The sequence below is a fragment of the Rhinoraja longicauda genome, chromosome 34 (genome assembly GCF_053455715.1).
Source record: "Rhinoraja longicauda isolate Sanriku21f chromosome 34, sRhiLon1.1, whole genome shotgun sequence".
Lineage (NCBI taxonomy): Eukaryota > Metazoa > Chordata > Chondrichthyes > Rajiformes > Arhynchobatidae > Rhinoraja > Rhinoraja longicauda.
In genome coordinates this window covers 19,845,304-19,860,682 of record NC_135986.1, presented here as the reverse complement: position 1 = coordinate 19,860,682, position 15,379 = coordinate 19,845,304, and the positions used below count along the sequence as shown (strand labels likewise).

At 59.2% G+C, this 15,379-nt stretch overlaps 2 protein-coding genes across 3 annotated transcripts in view; both read right to left on the bottom strand.

Moving 5' to 3' along the window:
• The window catches only part of ganabb (glucosidase II alpha subunit b), a 52,403-nt gene extending 49,518 nt beyond the window's left edge, over window positions 1-2,885 (bottom strand). The window contains exon 1 of the mRNA XM_078428015.1: window positions 2,755-2,885. Coding sequence (XP_078284141.1) covers window positions 2,755-2,834 — 80 coding nt within the window. The 5' untranslated portion in view covers window positions 2,835-2,885. The remainder of the gene's footprint in view (window positions 1-2,754) is intronic.
• Window positions 2,886-3,783: 898 nt separating this feature from the next.
• ints5 (integrator complex subunit 5) lies at window positions 3,784-14,889 on the bottom strand. 2 transcript variants are annotated; one of them, XR_013549305.1, is made up of 3 exons: window positions 14,723-14,889; window positions 4,424-7,785; window positions 4,243-4,280 (listed from the first exon to the last, which is right to left on the bottom strand). XR_013549305.1 is itself a non-coding variant. In XM_078427676.1 (2 exons), the coding sequence occupies exons 1-2, from the start codon at window positions 14,764-14,766 to the stop codon at window positions 4,953-4,955; spliced, it is 2,877 nt and encodes a 958-aa protein (XP_078283802.1). In that variant the 5' UTR covers window positions 14,767-14,889; the 3' UTR covers window positions 3,784-4,952. The 2 variants fall into 2 exon arrangements, 1 of the variants encoding a protein (XP_078283802.1); XM_078427676.1 differs by having other exon boundaries at window positions 3,784-7,785.
• Between the last annotated feature and the right edge of the window lie 490 nt (window positions 14,890-15,379).

The window sequence follows — 15,379 nt, the reverse complement described above, 5'->3', positions numbered from 1 at the left end:
CGATCCCTGCACATTAACACTGTCCTACACTAGGGACAATTTTTACATTTACACCAAGCCAATTAATCTACAAATCTCTACATCTTTGGAGTGTGGGAGGAAACCGAAGTTCTTGGAGGAAACCCACGCAGGTCACGGGGAGAACGTACAAACTCTGTACAGGCAGCACCCGTAGCCGGGAACGAGATAGAGCTCTTAGTGATGGCGGAGTCAGGGGGTATGGGGAGAAGGCAGGAACGGGGTACTGATTGTGCAGGATCAGCCATGATCACGGTGAATGGCGGTGTTGGCTCGAAGGACCGAATGGCCTACTCCTGCACCTATTGTCTATTGAATCTGGGTCTCTGGCGCTGTGAGGCAGCAGCTCTACCGCTGTGTCACCGTGCTGTAATGTGCCGTTATTGCAAGATGTTTTTGTTCAAGTTAAAAGTACACCAGCCGATTTGCAAACTGCAAAAACCTACATGCATCGTAACAATAATATCCAATTTATCCGACGATCCTGCCCTGCTTCCTATCATGGCAGTGGAATCATTTACATCCACTTCAGGGCCTCCAAACGGATATCAGCCCCACAAATACTGTGGAGAAACTGAGCTAATGCCAGAGACTCTCACTAGTAGGCTGCAAACACCCAACTTTCAGATGCAAAGGAGAATGTACACAGACATGGCCGATAATTGCAAAGTAAATAAATCAACGGAAATAAAGAGAGCAACTCGGTGTACTCCAAAATATAAAATCGTTGCTGCCTGAGAGGCAAATGGAGGGACAGATAACAAGGGGCCCTTTGTTGAACAGTCACAGAAGCCCCCTTGGGGTGGGGACATCAGGCAACCCACCAGCCCCTTCTCCCCAAATCCTCACCTCCATTCACCCCCTCCCCTCTTTTGCAACCCTTCACCACCCCTCCCCTTTCGACACATTTCTACCCCTTCAGTCCCCCCCCTCCCTATCATCTAGTGTTGTACTGAGAGGGGGAGTGGGGGGGGAGGGCTAGGAGGGCAGATTTGTGCCAGAGGGGTGGAGGGATGGGCAAGGTTGTGTCAGAGGGGGAGTGGGGGGGGGGGGGGAGTGGGGGGGGGGGTGGAGGGAGGGAGTGGGGGGGAGGGAGTGGGGGACTGGGGAGGGAGGGCAGATTTGTGCCAGAGGGGTGGGGGGATGGGCAGGGTTGTGTCAGTGAGGGGGGGGAATTGGGGGGGGGAGGGGAGGGAGGGAATGGGGGGGGAGGGGAGGGAGGGAATGGGGGGGGAGGGGAGGGAGGGAATGGGGGGGAGGGGAGGGAGGGAGGGAATGGGGGGGAGGGGAGGGAGGGAATGGGGGGGAGGGGAGGGAGGGGAGGGGAGGGAGGGAATGGGGGGGAGGGGAGGGAATGGGGGGGGGGGAGGGAGGGAATGGGGGGGAGGGGAGGGAGGGAATGGGGGGGAGGGGAGGGAGGGAATGGGGGGGGAGGGGAGGGAGGGAATGGGGGGGAAGGGGAGGGAATGGGGGGGAAGGGGAGGGAATGGGGAGGGGAGGGAGGGAATGGGGAGGGAGGGAATGGGGAGGGGAGGGAGGGAATGGGGAGGGAGGGAATGGGGAGGGGAGGGAGGGAATGGGGAGGGGAGGGAGGGAATGGGGAGGGGAGGGAGGGAATGGGGAGGGGAGGGAGGGAATGGGGGGGGAGGGAGGGAATGGGGAGGGGAGGGAGGGAATGGGGAGGGGAGGGAGGGAATGGGGAGGGGAGGGAGGGAATGGGGAGGGGAGGGAGGGAATGGGGAGGGGAGGGAGGGAATGGGGAGGGGAGGGAGGGAATGGGGAGGGGAGGGAGGGAGGGAATGGGGAGGGGAGGGAGGGAATGGGGAGGGGAGGGAGGGAATGGGGAGGGGAGGGAGGGAATGGGGAGGGGAGGGAGGGAATGGGGGGGGAGGGAGGGAATGGGGGGGAAGGGAGGGAATGGGGGGGAGGGAGGGAATGGGGAGGAGGGAGTGGGGGACTGGGGAGGGAGGGCAGATTTGTGCCAGAGGGGTGGGGGGATGGGCAGGGTTGTGTCAGTGAGGGGGGGGGGAATTGGGGGGGGGAGGGGAGGGAGGGAATGGGGGGGAGGGGAGGGAGGGAATGGGGGGGAGGGGAGGGAGGGAATGGGGGGGGAAGGGAGGGAGGGAATGGGGGGGAGGGGAGGGAGGGAATGGGGGGGAGGGGAGGGAGGGAATGGGGGGGAGGGGAGGGGAGGGGGGGAATGGGGGGGAAGGGGAGGGAATGGGGGGGAAGGGGAGGGAATGGAGGGGGAGGGAGTGGGGGGGAGGGAGGAGAGTGGGGGGGAGGGAGGAGAGTGGGGGGGAGGGAGGAGAGTGGGGGGGGAGTACGCGAGTGAGTGGGGGGGAGGGAGGGAGGGAGTGAGTGGGGAGGAGGAGAGGGAGGAGGGGGGAGGGAGGGAGGGAGTGGGGGGGGGGGGGAGTGGGAGTGGAGGGGAGAGAGTGGGGGTTGTACCGGGGTAGAGAGCGGGCGAAGGGATGGTGGGAGGCAGAGACAGAGTTGGGGCAGGAGAGGAGGGGTAATGAACATGTATGAGCCCAATGCGGGGGGGGGGGGGGGGGGGGAGGAGCGCGGCGTCCACGTCCGTCCGACCACGGGAGATCAGCAGCGGCGGCGGCGGCTCCCGCTGCCACCCAGGCTGGGGCTGAGGGTGAACCCTCCCCCCCTCTCTCCGCCCTGCGGTCCCGGAGCGCGGTCTCATCTCCTCCCCTCCCCTCCCCTCTCGCCGCCACCATTTACCTCAGCCGCTCTCCCGCCAGCGGCGCCATCTTGGCCCAACTCGACCTGACGCGGACGTTGACGCCGCCGACCGACGTCATGACGGTGACACCGCCCACAGACGTCGTGACGTTGACACCGCCCACTGACGTCATAACGAGCTGGAGAGGCAGACACGTCATGACGTCGACGACGCCGCTTACGTCCAGGTTGGTCCCGACCCCCCGGCGGCCGAAGCCAATTGGACGGCTGCGCTGGCCTATCACGGCACGCCACACGTCATCGGCAGTGCATCTGTGGTTCCAAGTGCTGGAAAAAGTTGACTCCATTCTTCACCAAGCTTGGCATTGACAATTGCACAGAAACATAGACAATAGGTGCAGGAGGAGGCCATTCGGCCCTTCGAGCCAGCACCGCCATTCAATATGTTCACGGCTGATCATCCACAATCAGTACCCCGTTCCTGCTTTCTCCCCCATACCCCTTGATTCCCTCAGCCCTAAGAGCTCTATCTAACTCTCTCTTGAAAACATCCAATGAATCAGCCTCCACTGCCTTCTGTGGCAGAGTATTCCACAGATTCACAACTCTCTGGGTGAAAAAGATTTTCCTCATCTCAGTCCTAAATGGCCGACCCCTTATTCTTCAACTGTGACCCCTGGTTCTGGACTCCCCCCAACATCGGGAACATTTTTTTCCTGCATCTAGCCTGTCAAATCCTTTAAGAATTTTATATGTTTCTATAAGATCCCCTCTCATCCTTCTAAACTCCAGTGAATACAAGCCCAGCCGCTCCAGTCTTTCATCGTATGACAGTCCTGCCATCCCAGGAATTAACCTGGTGAACTTAAGCTGCACTGCCTCAATAGCAAGAATGTCCTCCCTCAAATTAGGAGAGCAAAACTGCACACAATACTCCAGGTGGTGTCCAACTGATCCAAGTTGGCTTACCCAAGCTGACGGGTCAAGTTGACTTATTCTTCACCCGAAGGGCCTGTTTCCGTGCTGTGTGACTAAGACACCATTGAACATACACAACAGAAAGAACACACATATTTATTTAAACTCAACAAGATTTCTTGAAACGTCGATTTACAAAAGTAGATAATATTCACAAGTCTCTTGATGCACGAGTGTTTGGCCACAGGAGGACAATGGAGGGGGGGGGGTTGTCACTAAGTGGAGAGCCGCCCCCTAGAGCCCCTCGGGACTGCACCCCAACCTATGTGAGGCCATTCACAGTTTAACTGGAGGGGCAGGGGACAGTCCAGAGGGAATCTCCTCAGGGCAGTGGAGGAGGATATTCGGTCCATCATATCTGTGCCAGCTCAGATTCAATCCAACTCATATTTCTCGTCGCCCACATCCAGACCGAAATGCAAACCAGGGCACCAAATCAATTCCCGACTCCCCCCGCCCCCCCCCCCCCCCCCCCTCCCCCCCCATCTCCCCAAAACACTTTTTTTCCCATCCCATCAGTCAGGCAAAGGGACGGGACGGGGATGATATTCGGCCCTGGGATACCAGAAAACAAAATGCTGGAGTAACTCAGCAGGACAGGTAGCATCTGTGGAGAGAAGGAATGGGTGAGGTTTCGGGTCGAGACCCTTCTTCAGACTAGAGAAGGATCTCAATCCGAAACGTCACCCACTCCTTCTCTCCAGAGATGCTGCCTGTCCCGCTGCGTTACTCCAGCATTTTGCGCCTATCCTAGAGATTTGGAGACGGGTCAGGAGGAAGGATGATTGCTTTTTGTCCCTGGGATGGAGCCTGTTTCTTTGCCTGACCCAGGGGATTTGGGGACAGGTCAGGAGGGAGGGGGGTCACTGCTGGAGGGGGGAGAGGGTGGTCACAGCAAGAGGGGGAGGATTGGGGGAGAGGGGAGCAGTGTAAGAGGGGGGAGAGGAGGAGGGGAGAGATGGGGAGGAGTGGGGGAGAGGAGGAGGAGGGGGGAGAGGGGAGGGGAGGAGAGGGGAGAGGGGAGGAGTTGGGTAGAGGGGAGGGGAGGAGGGGGGAGAGGGGAAGAGAGTAGGAGGGGGAGAGGGGAGGAGTTGGGTAGAGGGGAGGGGGTAGAGGGGGAGAAGTTGGGTAGAGGCGAGGAGGGGGGAGAGCGGAGGAGGGGGGAGAGGGGAGGAGGGGGAGAGGGGAAAAGGGGGGAGGAGGAGGGGGAAGAGGGGGAGGACAGGTGAGAGGTGGGGGATGGGGGGATTGCAATGTGGTCAGAGCTGGAAGTGGCCGTACAAGTGTCCGAGGCGGTCGATGTTCTTGTGTAGGACGCAGTGTAGGACGGCCAGACACCTGTCCATGTCGCCGTCCCGGGTGAACTCGCGGTAGAAGCGTCCCTGCTCGGGGTGGAAGGTGAACTTCTGGGGCAGGGGCCCGTTGGCGCGCAGGTAGGCCCAGACCCCGAGCAGCAGGAGCCTCACCTCGAAGGGGGTGAGGAGGTGGAAGAGCTCGTGCATGCTGCCCAAGGCAGGGGGCAGGAGCTGCCCCTCGGCCATGCAGGCCAGCAGCTGGCAGGAGGCGTGCAGGTGGCGGGGGGAGGCGGTGGAGAGCCGGTGGCGGGAGGCGTCCCAGTGGGAGAGGAGGGTGGCCAGCACCCCTCGCAGCAGCACCGAGCAGTAGCACAGGGCCGGCGGGCCTAGTGCCACCAGCCGCAGCAGGCCGAAGAGCAGGGGGTTGGCCTGGAAGCGGCCCCAGATTTGCAGGTCGCGCTCCACGGTGCCCCGGGACTGCTCCTCGGGCGGCCAGGCCAGCTCGCTGGAGGTCACGTCGGGGCACAGGACCTCCACCAGGCCCAGGGCGATGGCCTGCGCAGCCTCGGCGCTCACCTGGCCCTCCCTCTGCAGGGGGCCGCAGCAGCAGCTGCCCACCAGGCCCAGGAAGCGGTGGGCGTTCCCCGCGGCCTCCCCCGGCAGCAGCTGCCCTCCGGCCGGCGGCGGCTTCAGGCCCCGGCCGATCACCCCGGCGTGGAAGACGGCCCACAGCCCCCCGAAGCCCACGGCCGCCCCGAACTCCCGGTTCACCCCCAGGAGCGAGTCCCCGGGGCCGGAATGGTGGAGGGGCCCTGAGGTGGAGGTGGATGAGCCGCCCCCTCCGCCGAAGAGCCGGGCGCTGCCTGGGTGCAAGGCCGCGGACAGCAGCTGGCGGAGGATGCAGCGTTGGGCCTGCGGGGAGGACGAGGCCAGGCGGGACAGGAGGCGGGAACAGCCCTCTCCCGCGGCCCCTTCCTCGGCCCCGCCGCGCCACAGCGCCTGGAAGAACCGCGACACCCCGGCCCGCACCAGCACCGACAGCTGCGAGGGGCTCAGGCTGGACGGAGGGGGGGCGGGCAAGGCCGCCAGGAGCAGGGCGGCCCCCTCCGACACCCCGGGGTCGGCGTGGGGAAGCAGGCGGCCCAGCTGCGGGGCGTGGGAGGCCAAGGCGGCCGCCAGCCCGTTACCCTCTCCCCCCTCTCTCTCCTCCCCTTCCTCCCTCTCCCCGTCCTCGTCCCTCGCCAGGGCGGCCATGTTGTGCAGCAGCCTGCGGGCATCGGGCGCTGGGGCCGAGTGGAGGTGAGCCACGCAGCGGGCAGCAGTGGCCGGCACCAGCCCCGGCACGGAGGAGGAGAGGGCGACATGGAGCTTGGCGGCCAGGGACAGCTCCTCTGGGCACCCGGCCTGGCCCAGCAGTTGGCACAGGGCCTCTGCAGCCCAGCTAGGTCCGCAATAGACAGCCAGCAGCCCCAGTAGCTGGTGCTGCCAGGGGTGCCTCTTACACTCGGGCCTCAGCGCCTGGCGGCACAGCTCGGGCAGGCGGCCCTTCAGCCCGTCTAGGAAGGGGACGGGCCGGGCCTGGGTGTCTCCAGGGCCCCCTCCCCCCACGCTGTACACCAGGCGCTGGAGGTTGAGGAGCAGCAGCTGCACCACCCTCTGGCAGGCTTCCCTCACGCTGTCCCTCACCGCCAGGCCGGGCCCGGTGATGACCGAGGCCGGAGACGCCGTCTCCAGCAGGAACTGCAGCACCCGGTGAGCACCGGCACCGCTCTGACACACCAGGTGCACCAGCAGGCCCAGCAGGTTGTCCGCCTCGTCCCGGCCCAGCCCCGAGAAGCGCTGGTGGAGCTGGTCCAGCACCGGAGGCTTGAGGGAGTCCACCAGCTCGGCAGAGACGGCTCCCAGCAGGGCCGGCGACATGGCTGCCAGCTGCAGCAGGAAGGGCACCGTGGCCTCCTGGTGCCGGGCCCTTGACCCGTCCCTGTCCCCGCAAGGCCCCAGGCTCTCGTGGAACATCAGCAGCAGCTCCTGCTTGATGCTGTCGGCGTGGCGGGTGGCCAGGTGGCCCAGGATGCCCACCACCGACGCGATCTTGGGCACCCGCTGGTCGGCCAGGCAGGGCGGGGGCAGCATGGGCTCGACGGAGGATGGGCCGCCGTGCAGGCAGAAGTCCTTGAGGCCGCAGCTGAGGACGCGGCTGATGATGGTGTTGGGGAAGGAGGAGCCGATGTGGGCCACCACCCAGTCGAAGTGGGGTGAGTGCTGGACCGAGGTGTCGAGCAGGGCGTCCACACAGGCGTCCGGGCAGCTGCTGATGAGGGAGGACAGGCACTGCACGTAGATCTCCATCAGGGCCCGCATGGCCTTGCACGACATCCACAGCTGCAGCAGCTCGTTCAGGCTGCTGGCGTGGGGCACGCGGTGGCGGCCAGAGTACTTGCTGCTCAGCTGCCCCATCAGATCGATGGACCAGCCGGACACCAGCGGGGCCCAGGCCTTGGGGTTGGAGCGGACAAACTCTGACAGCACCCCCTGGATCTCCAGCGTGACGTCCTCCAGCCCCAGCGAGCCCAGGTGGTGCCCACCACACCCCTCCCTGTCCAGGGCCAGGATGTAGGCCCCCACCGACTCGTCGAACACCCCCCGGAGGTGCTCCAGCACGGCCCCGCGGGCAGGCGGCAGGTTACGCAGCAGTAGGATGCCGCAGCGGGCGTGCTCCTTCACCGTCAGCTGGTGCCCCTGTGCCGGGTCAACGCCACTGATGAACGCCTTCACCTTCTGCAGCAACTCCTGAGAGCTGGAGGGCGAGGGACGGGGGGGGGACGGGGGGGGTGGAGAGAAGGGGAGAAGGGGGGGGAAGGGGGGCGTAGAGAGAAGGGGAAGAGGGAGGGGGATGGAGAGAAGGGGGAGGAAGGGGGGGGTGGAGAGAAGGGGAAGATCGATGGGGGGATAGAGAGAAGGGAAAGAGGGAGGATGGAGAGTAGCGGAGGAGGGGGGGGTGAAGGTAGGGGAGGAGGGGGGGGGTAGAGAAGGGGAAGAGGGAGGGGGGGATGGAGAGAAGGGGAAGATCGATGGGGGGATAGAGAGAAGGGGAAGAGGGAGGGGGGGATAGAGAGATGGGGAAGAGGGAGGATGGAGAGTAGGGGAGGAGGGGGGGGGTGAAGGTAGGGGAGGAGGGGGGGGTAGAGAAGGGGAAGAGGGAGGGGGGGATGGAGAGAAGGGGAAGATCGATGGGGGGATAGAGAGAAGGGGAGGAAGAGGGGGGTGGAGAGAAGGGGAAGAGGGAGGGGGATGGAGAGTAGGGGAGGAGGGGGGGGTGAAGGTAGAGGAGGAGGGGGGGATAGAGAAGGGGAAGAGGGAGGGGGGCATAGAGAGAAGGGGAAGAGGGAGGGGGGATAGAGAAGGGGAGGAAGGGGGGATGGAGAGAAGGGGAAGATGGAGGGGGGATGGAGAGAAGGGGAAGATGGAGGGGGGGATGGAGAGAAGGGGAAGATGGAGAGGGGATGGAGAGAAGGGGAAGAGGGAGGGGGATGGAGAGAAGGGGAGGAGGGGGGGTGAAGGTAGGGGAGGAGGGGGGGATAGAGAGAAGGGAAAGAGGGAGGATGGAGAGTAGGGGAGGAGGGGGGGTGAAGGTAGGGGAGGAGGGGGGGGTAGAGAAGGGGAAGAGAGAGGGGGGGATAGAGAGAAGGGGAAGAGGGAGGGGGGATAGAGAAGGGGAGGAAGGGGGGATGGAGAGAAGGGGAAGATGGAGGGGGGATGGAGAGAAGGGGAAGATGGAGAGGGGATGGAGAGAAGGGGAAGAGGGAGGGGGATAGAGAATGGGAGGAAGGGGGGATGGAGAGAAGGGGAAGAGGGAGGGGGATGGAGAGTAGGGGAGGAAGAGGGGGTGAAGGTAGAGGAGGAGGGGGGGGATAGAGAAGGGGAAGAGGGAAGGGGGGATGGAGAGAAGGGGAGGAAGAGGGGGTGAAGGTAGGGGAGGAGGGGGGGGTGAAGGTAGAGGAGGAGGGGGGGGGATAGAGAGAAGGGGAAGAGGGAGGGGGGTAGAGAGAAGGGGAAGAGGGAGGGGGGATGGAGAGAAGGGGGGGAAGAGAGAGGGGGGAAGGGAGAAGTGTGAGAAAAGGAGAGGCAGCAGGAGAGAAGTGAGACGAGAGAAGAAAGGGAGATGGGAGAGCACGGAGGGAAAGAGTGGAGGGAGAGGAAGGAGGTGGAGGGAGAAGAGGGAGAATGAGAATTGAGAATGGAGAGGGAGAAGAGAGAAAGGGAGAGAAGCAAGGAGAGTGTGAGGGAGGGCGAGAGAGGAGAGGGAGGGGACAGGAAAGAGAGAGGAGGGAGAGAGAGGTTGGAGAAAGGGAGAGCCAAAGAGGGAATGTCATTATTCAGTTTCAGGACATATGACAATAAAAACACGAAGGTGACTCTCTTGAGCGCCACCAGCAGCCATCCAACCCCTGCATCCCAACCAATCCCCCTCTCTTTCCCCAAAGCCTAAAAACATTCTCCTTTTTCATGCATCGGCGAGGAGGCTGAGGTGAGGAGGTTACAATTGTTTTAAGCCTGAACTGTTTATAGACACAAAGTAATGGCGGAAAAGTTGGTGCAGTGTGTTTCCTGCAGGATGTGGGAAGACAGGGACGTCGCTGGAGCTTCTGGGAGCTACACCTGCAAGAACTGTGTCCAGGTGCAGCCCCTGAAGGGACGTGTGGTGGAGTTGGAGAGGCAGTTGGATGACCTCAGGGCCATCCGGGAATGCGAGAGTTTCCTCGACAGGACCTATTGTGAGGCTGTCACGCCAAAGGTCCAGGTCGAGCGAAGGTGGGAGACTGTTTCAGGGGGGAGTGGACGTGGACTACAGGAGACCCCAGTGGCTGTGCCTATTGCAAATAGGTATACCCTCTTGGGAACTGTCGGGGCAGAAGACGTTTCCAGTCCGAGTGGCGGACCTGTTGGCAAGGATACTCGACAGGGGAGACCGAAGTCAGGAAGAGCCGTAGTGGTCGGTGACTCCATCGTCCAAGGGACGGACAGAAGATTCTGTGGCAGCAGGAGGGACTTGAGGATGGTCTGTTGCCTCCCTGGTGCCAGGGTTCCGCACATCACGGACCGGCTTCAGAACATCCTAGTGAGGGAAGGCGATCAACCTGAAGTCGTTGTGCACGTGGGTACGAATGACGTCGGGCGGAAGAGGAAGGAGGTGCTACAGCGGGAGTTTAGAGAGTTAGGAAAAAGACTGAGAAGTAAGACGTCGAAGGTGGTTATCTCTGGACTGCTACCGGTACCTCGTGCTGGTGAGGCCAGGAACAGAGAGATAGAGGGTATGAATTTATGGCTGAGGGGCTGGTGCAGAGAGCAGGGATTTAGATTTCTGGACCACTGGGATCTCTTCTGGGCTAGGGGTGACTTGTACAAAAGGGACGGGTTACATCTTAACAGCAGGGGGACAAACATTCTGGCAGGCAGGTTTGCTAGTGCGACACCTGTGGCTTTAAACTAAGGAGATATTGTAGAAGACTCTCGGAAGAATGGGAACAGAAGTTCTAGAGGGGAAAAGAGATTAAGGGCAGGGCCATTTGTGACCGATGTGAGAGGGGAGGTAAATACAGAAGTTAAAGTGTTGTACTTAAATGCGCGTAGTATTAAAAATAAAGTGGATGAGCTTGAGGCTCAGTTAGTCATGGGCAAGTATGATGTTGTAGGGATCACTGAGACATGGCTACAAGAGGACCAGGGCTGGGAACTGAATATTCAGGGGTACACAACGTATAGAAAAGACAGACAGGTGGGCAGAGGGGGTGGGGTTGCTCTGCTGGTAAGGAATGATATTCATTCCCTTGCAAGGGGTGACATAGAATCAGGAGATGTTGAATCAGTATGGATAGAAATGAGGAATTGTAAGGGTAAAAGGACCCTAATGGGAGTTATCTACAGGCCCCCAAACAGTAGCCTCGACATAGGGTGCAAGTTGAATCAGGAGATAAAATTGGCGTGTCACAAATGTAATGCTACGGTGGTTATGGGAGATTTCAACATGCAGGTAGACTGGGAAAATCAGGTTGGAAATGGACCCGAGGAAAGAGAGTTTGTAGAGTGCGTTCGAGATGGATTCTTAGAACAGCTTGTACTGGAGCCTACCAGGGAGAAGGCAATTCTGGATTTAGTGTTGTGTAATGATCCTGATCTGATAAGGGGACTAGAGGTAAAAGAGCCATTAGGAGGCAGTGATCACAACATGATATGTTTTACTCTGCAAATGGAAAGGCAGAAGGGAAAATCGGAAGTGTCAGTATTACAGTATAGCAAAGGGGATTACAGAGGCATGAGGCGGGAGCTGGCCAAAATTGACTGGAAGGAGGCCCTAGCAGGGAAGACGGTAGAACAGCAATGGCAGGTATTCCTGGGAATAATGCAGAGGTTTCAGGATCAATTTATCCCAAAGAGGCGGAAAGACTCTAAGGGGAGAAAAGATGAGGTACAAGGGTAAACTAGCCAATAATATAAAGGAGGATAGCAAAAGTTTTTTTAGGTACGTGAAGAGGAAAAAAATAGTCAAGGCAAATGTGGGTCCCTTGAAGACAGAAGCAGGGGAATTTATTATGGGGAACAAAGAAATGGCAGACGAGTTAAACCGTTACTTTGGATCTGTCTTCACTGAGGAAGATACACACAATCTCCCAAATGTTCTAGGGGCCGGAGAACCTAGGGTGATGGAGGAACTGAAGGAAATCCACATTAGGCAGGAAATGGTTTTGGGTAGACTGATGGGACTGAAGGCTGATAAATCCCCAGGGCCTGATGGTCTGCATCCCAGGGTACTTAAGGAGGTGGCTCTAGAAATAGTGGAAGCATTGGAGATCATTTTTCAATGTTCTATAGATTCAGGATCAGTTCCTGTGGATTGGAGGATAGCAAATGTTATCCCACTTTTTAAGAAAGGAGGGAGAGAGAAAACGGGTAATTATAGACCAGTTAGTCTGACATCAGTGGTGGGGAAGATGCTGGAGTCAATTATAAAAGACGAAATTGCTGAGCATTTGGATAGCGGTAACAGGATCATTCCGAGTCAGCATGGATTTACGAAGGGGAAATCATGCTTGACAAATCTACTGGAATTTTTTGAGGATGTAACTAGGAAAATTGACAGGGGAGAGTCGGTGGATGTGGTGTACCTCGACTTTCAGAAAGCCTTCGACAAGGTCCCACATAGGAGATTAGTGGGCAAAATTAGAGCACATGGTATTGGGGGTAGGGTACTGACATGGATAGAAAATTGGTTGACAGACAGAAAGCAAAGAGTGGGGATAAATGGGTCCCTTTCGGAATGGCAGGCAGTGACCAGTGGGGTACCGCAAGGTTCGGTGCTGGGACCCCAGCTATTTACGATATACATTAATGACTTAGATGAAGGGATTAAAAGTACCATTAGCAAATTTGCAGATGATACTAAGCTGGGGGGTAGTGTGAATTGTGAGGAAGATGCAATAAGGCTGCAGGGTGACTTGGACAGGTTGTGTGAATGGGCGGATACATGGCAGATGCAGTTTAATGTAGATAAGTGTGAGGTTATTCACTTTGGAAATAAGAATAGAAAGGCAGATTATTATCTGAATGGTGTCAAGTTAGGAAGAGGGGATGTTCAATGAGATCTGGGTGTCCTAGTGCATCAGTCACTGAAAGGAAGCATGCAGGTACAACAGGCAGTGAAGAAAGCCAATGGAATGTTGGCCTTCATAACAAGAGGAGTTGAGTATAGGAGCAAAGAGGTCCTTCTACAGTTGTACCGGGCCCTGGTGAGACCGCACCTGGAGTACTGTGTGCAGTTTTGGTCTCCAAATTTGAGGAAGGATATTCTTGCTATTGAGGGCGTGCAGCGTAGGTTCACTAGGTTAATTCCAGGAATGGCGGGACTGTCGTATGTTGAAAGGCTGGAGCAATTAGGCTTGTATACACTGGAATTTAGAAGGATGAGGGGGGATCTTATTGAAACATATAAGATAATTAGGGGATTGGACACATTAGAGGCAGGAAACATGTTCCCAATGTTGGGGGAGTCCAGAACAAGGGGCCACAGTTTAAGAATAAGGGGTAGGCCATTTAGAACGGAGATGAGGAAGAACTTTTTCAGTCAGAGAGTGGTGAAGGTGTGGAATTCTCTGCCTCAGAAGGCAGTGGAGGCCAGTTCGTTGGATGCTTTCAAGAGAGAGCTGGATAGAGCTCTTAAGGATAGTGGAGTGAGGGGGTATGGGGAGAAGGCAGGAACGGGGTACTGATTGAGAGTGATCAGCCATGATCGCATTGAATGGCGGTGCTGGCTCGAAGGGCTGAATGGCCTACTCCTGCACCTATTGTCTATTGTCTATTCAACCCAAAGCCTCCATGCTGACCAAGATATCCCCTCTAGTTTGGTTCAGAGATAGTGTGGAAACAGGCCCTTCGGCCCACCGAGTGCAGACCGGCCAATGCCCATCGGTTATCAGGCAACTTAACCATCCCACCACAGCCAGAGAGCAGTCCTCAACTACTATCTACCTCACTAGTGAACTTCGGACTATCCTTGATCGGACTTTGCTGGCTTTACCTTGCACTAAACGTTATTCCCTTTTAAGGTTGCCAACTATCTTACTCCCAAATATGGGACAAGGTGATGTCACCGCCCCGCGCCACACGTGACCTCACCTAGCCAGCGGCCACGTGCTCCCGCTCCACCAATGATGGCCGTCCAGGGTGGGAAGCGGGTTGCCACGGAACCTCTGTTAGACGGCGCCCGGGCCTCCGGACCTACACTGTCCAGGCCTACAGTGCCCGGGCCTACACTGTCCGGGCCTACACTGTCCGGGCCTAGTGTCCGGGACTACACTGTCCGGACCTACAGCGTCCGGGCCTACACTGTCTGGACCTACAGCGTCCGGGCCTACACTGTCCGGGCCTACACTGTCCGGACCTGCAGTGTCCGGACCTACACTGTCCGGGCCTACACTGTCCGGGCCTACACTGTCCGAGCCTACATTGTCCGAGCCTACAGCGCCCCCCGGACCTACACTGTCCGGGCCTGCACTGTCCGGGCCTGCACTGTCCGGGCCTGCACTGACCGGGCCTGCACTGTCCGGGCCTGCACTGTCCGGGCCTGCACTGTCCGGGCCTGCACTGTCCGGGCCTGCACTGTCCGGGCCTGCACTGTCCGGGCCTGCACTGTCCGGGCCTACGCCTACACTGTCCGGACCTACACTGTCCGGGCCTACACTGTCCGGGCCTACACTGTCCGGGCCTGCACTGTCCGGGCCTACAGCGCCCCCCCGGACCTAGTACGGGAGAAGGGCGGTCCCGTACGAGGACAAACCAATTTAGCCCAAAGTACGGGATGTCCCGGCTAATACGGGGCACTAATTCCCTTATCATCTGTCTGTGCGCTGTAAATGGCTGGATTGTAATCGTGTATTTGTCTTTCCGCTGTCTGGATGGCTCGCGACAAAAAACCTTTTCACCGTAAAGCAAACTGGGGCCGGTCACTCGCGTTACGGAAACTCGCGTTACGGAATCTCGCGTTACGGAAACTCGACCTTACGGACAGAGCCCCAGCGCGCAGACTCGGCGCGTCTGTTGCCGGCGGCCGCGCCTGCGCCGAGACGATCCGCCCACTCGCGTTTGGGGACCCGGGCCCCGCGCTGCGCCTGCGCAGAGACCGGCTGCCCGCTCCCTTTGGAGGGAGCCGGGCCCGGCGCCGCGCCTGCGCGCTGACCCACCTGATGCCCGCCCGGGAGTTGGCGCTTCCCTCCATGGCCGCCATAGCGACGGAGCGGGGCGGACAGCCCGGGAGGGAGAGACCCCGGGACCGCTGGCCTCCCCTTCTCTCTCCCCCCCTCTCTCTCTCTCTCTCTCTATCCCTCTCCCCTCACAGACCGCGGCGGCCCAGCGCTCGGGGCGAGGACGCGGAGCGGGAGCGGACGCGGGAGAGTGAGCGGGCGGACGCGGGGAGCGTAGTGGCTGGACACCCGCACCGTGCAGCGGGAGTCACACTCCCAGCGCGCCGGCTGGAGCACCGCGGCGCCCGAACCTGGTTCCGGGCAGCAAGAGTGTTTTATTGTTGTTGTCCCAGACAGAACAACTACATTTTTACTTGCAGCAGCACAACCATTACATTCTTATGTAACCTTAGTGCTCTGTAAACAATATAATACACCAGTGAAAAGTTCAGTGTGTTACACATATTACACATACATATATATTACATATAGAAACATAGAAAACAGGGGCAGGAGGAGGCCATTCGGCCCTTCCAGCCAGCACCATCATTCAATATGATCATGGTTGATCATCCACAATCAGTACACCATTCCTGCTTTCTCCCCACATCCCTTGATTCCGTTAGCCCCTAGAGCTAAAGCTAACTCTCTCTTGAA

Bases quoted from the DNA above. Each gene is read 5' to 3' on its own strand.
- ints5 (XM_078427676.1), bottom strand. From the start codon at position 14,766: ATGGCGGCCATGGAGGGAAGCGCCAACTCCCGGGCGGGCATCAG. The intron at 7,786-14,722 runs GTGGGTCAGCGC...CTCGCCCTCCAG, and splicing joins AACTCCCGGGCGGGCATCAG to CTCTCAGGAGTTGCTGCAGA.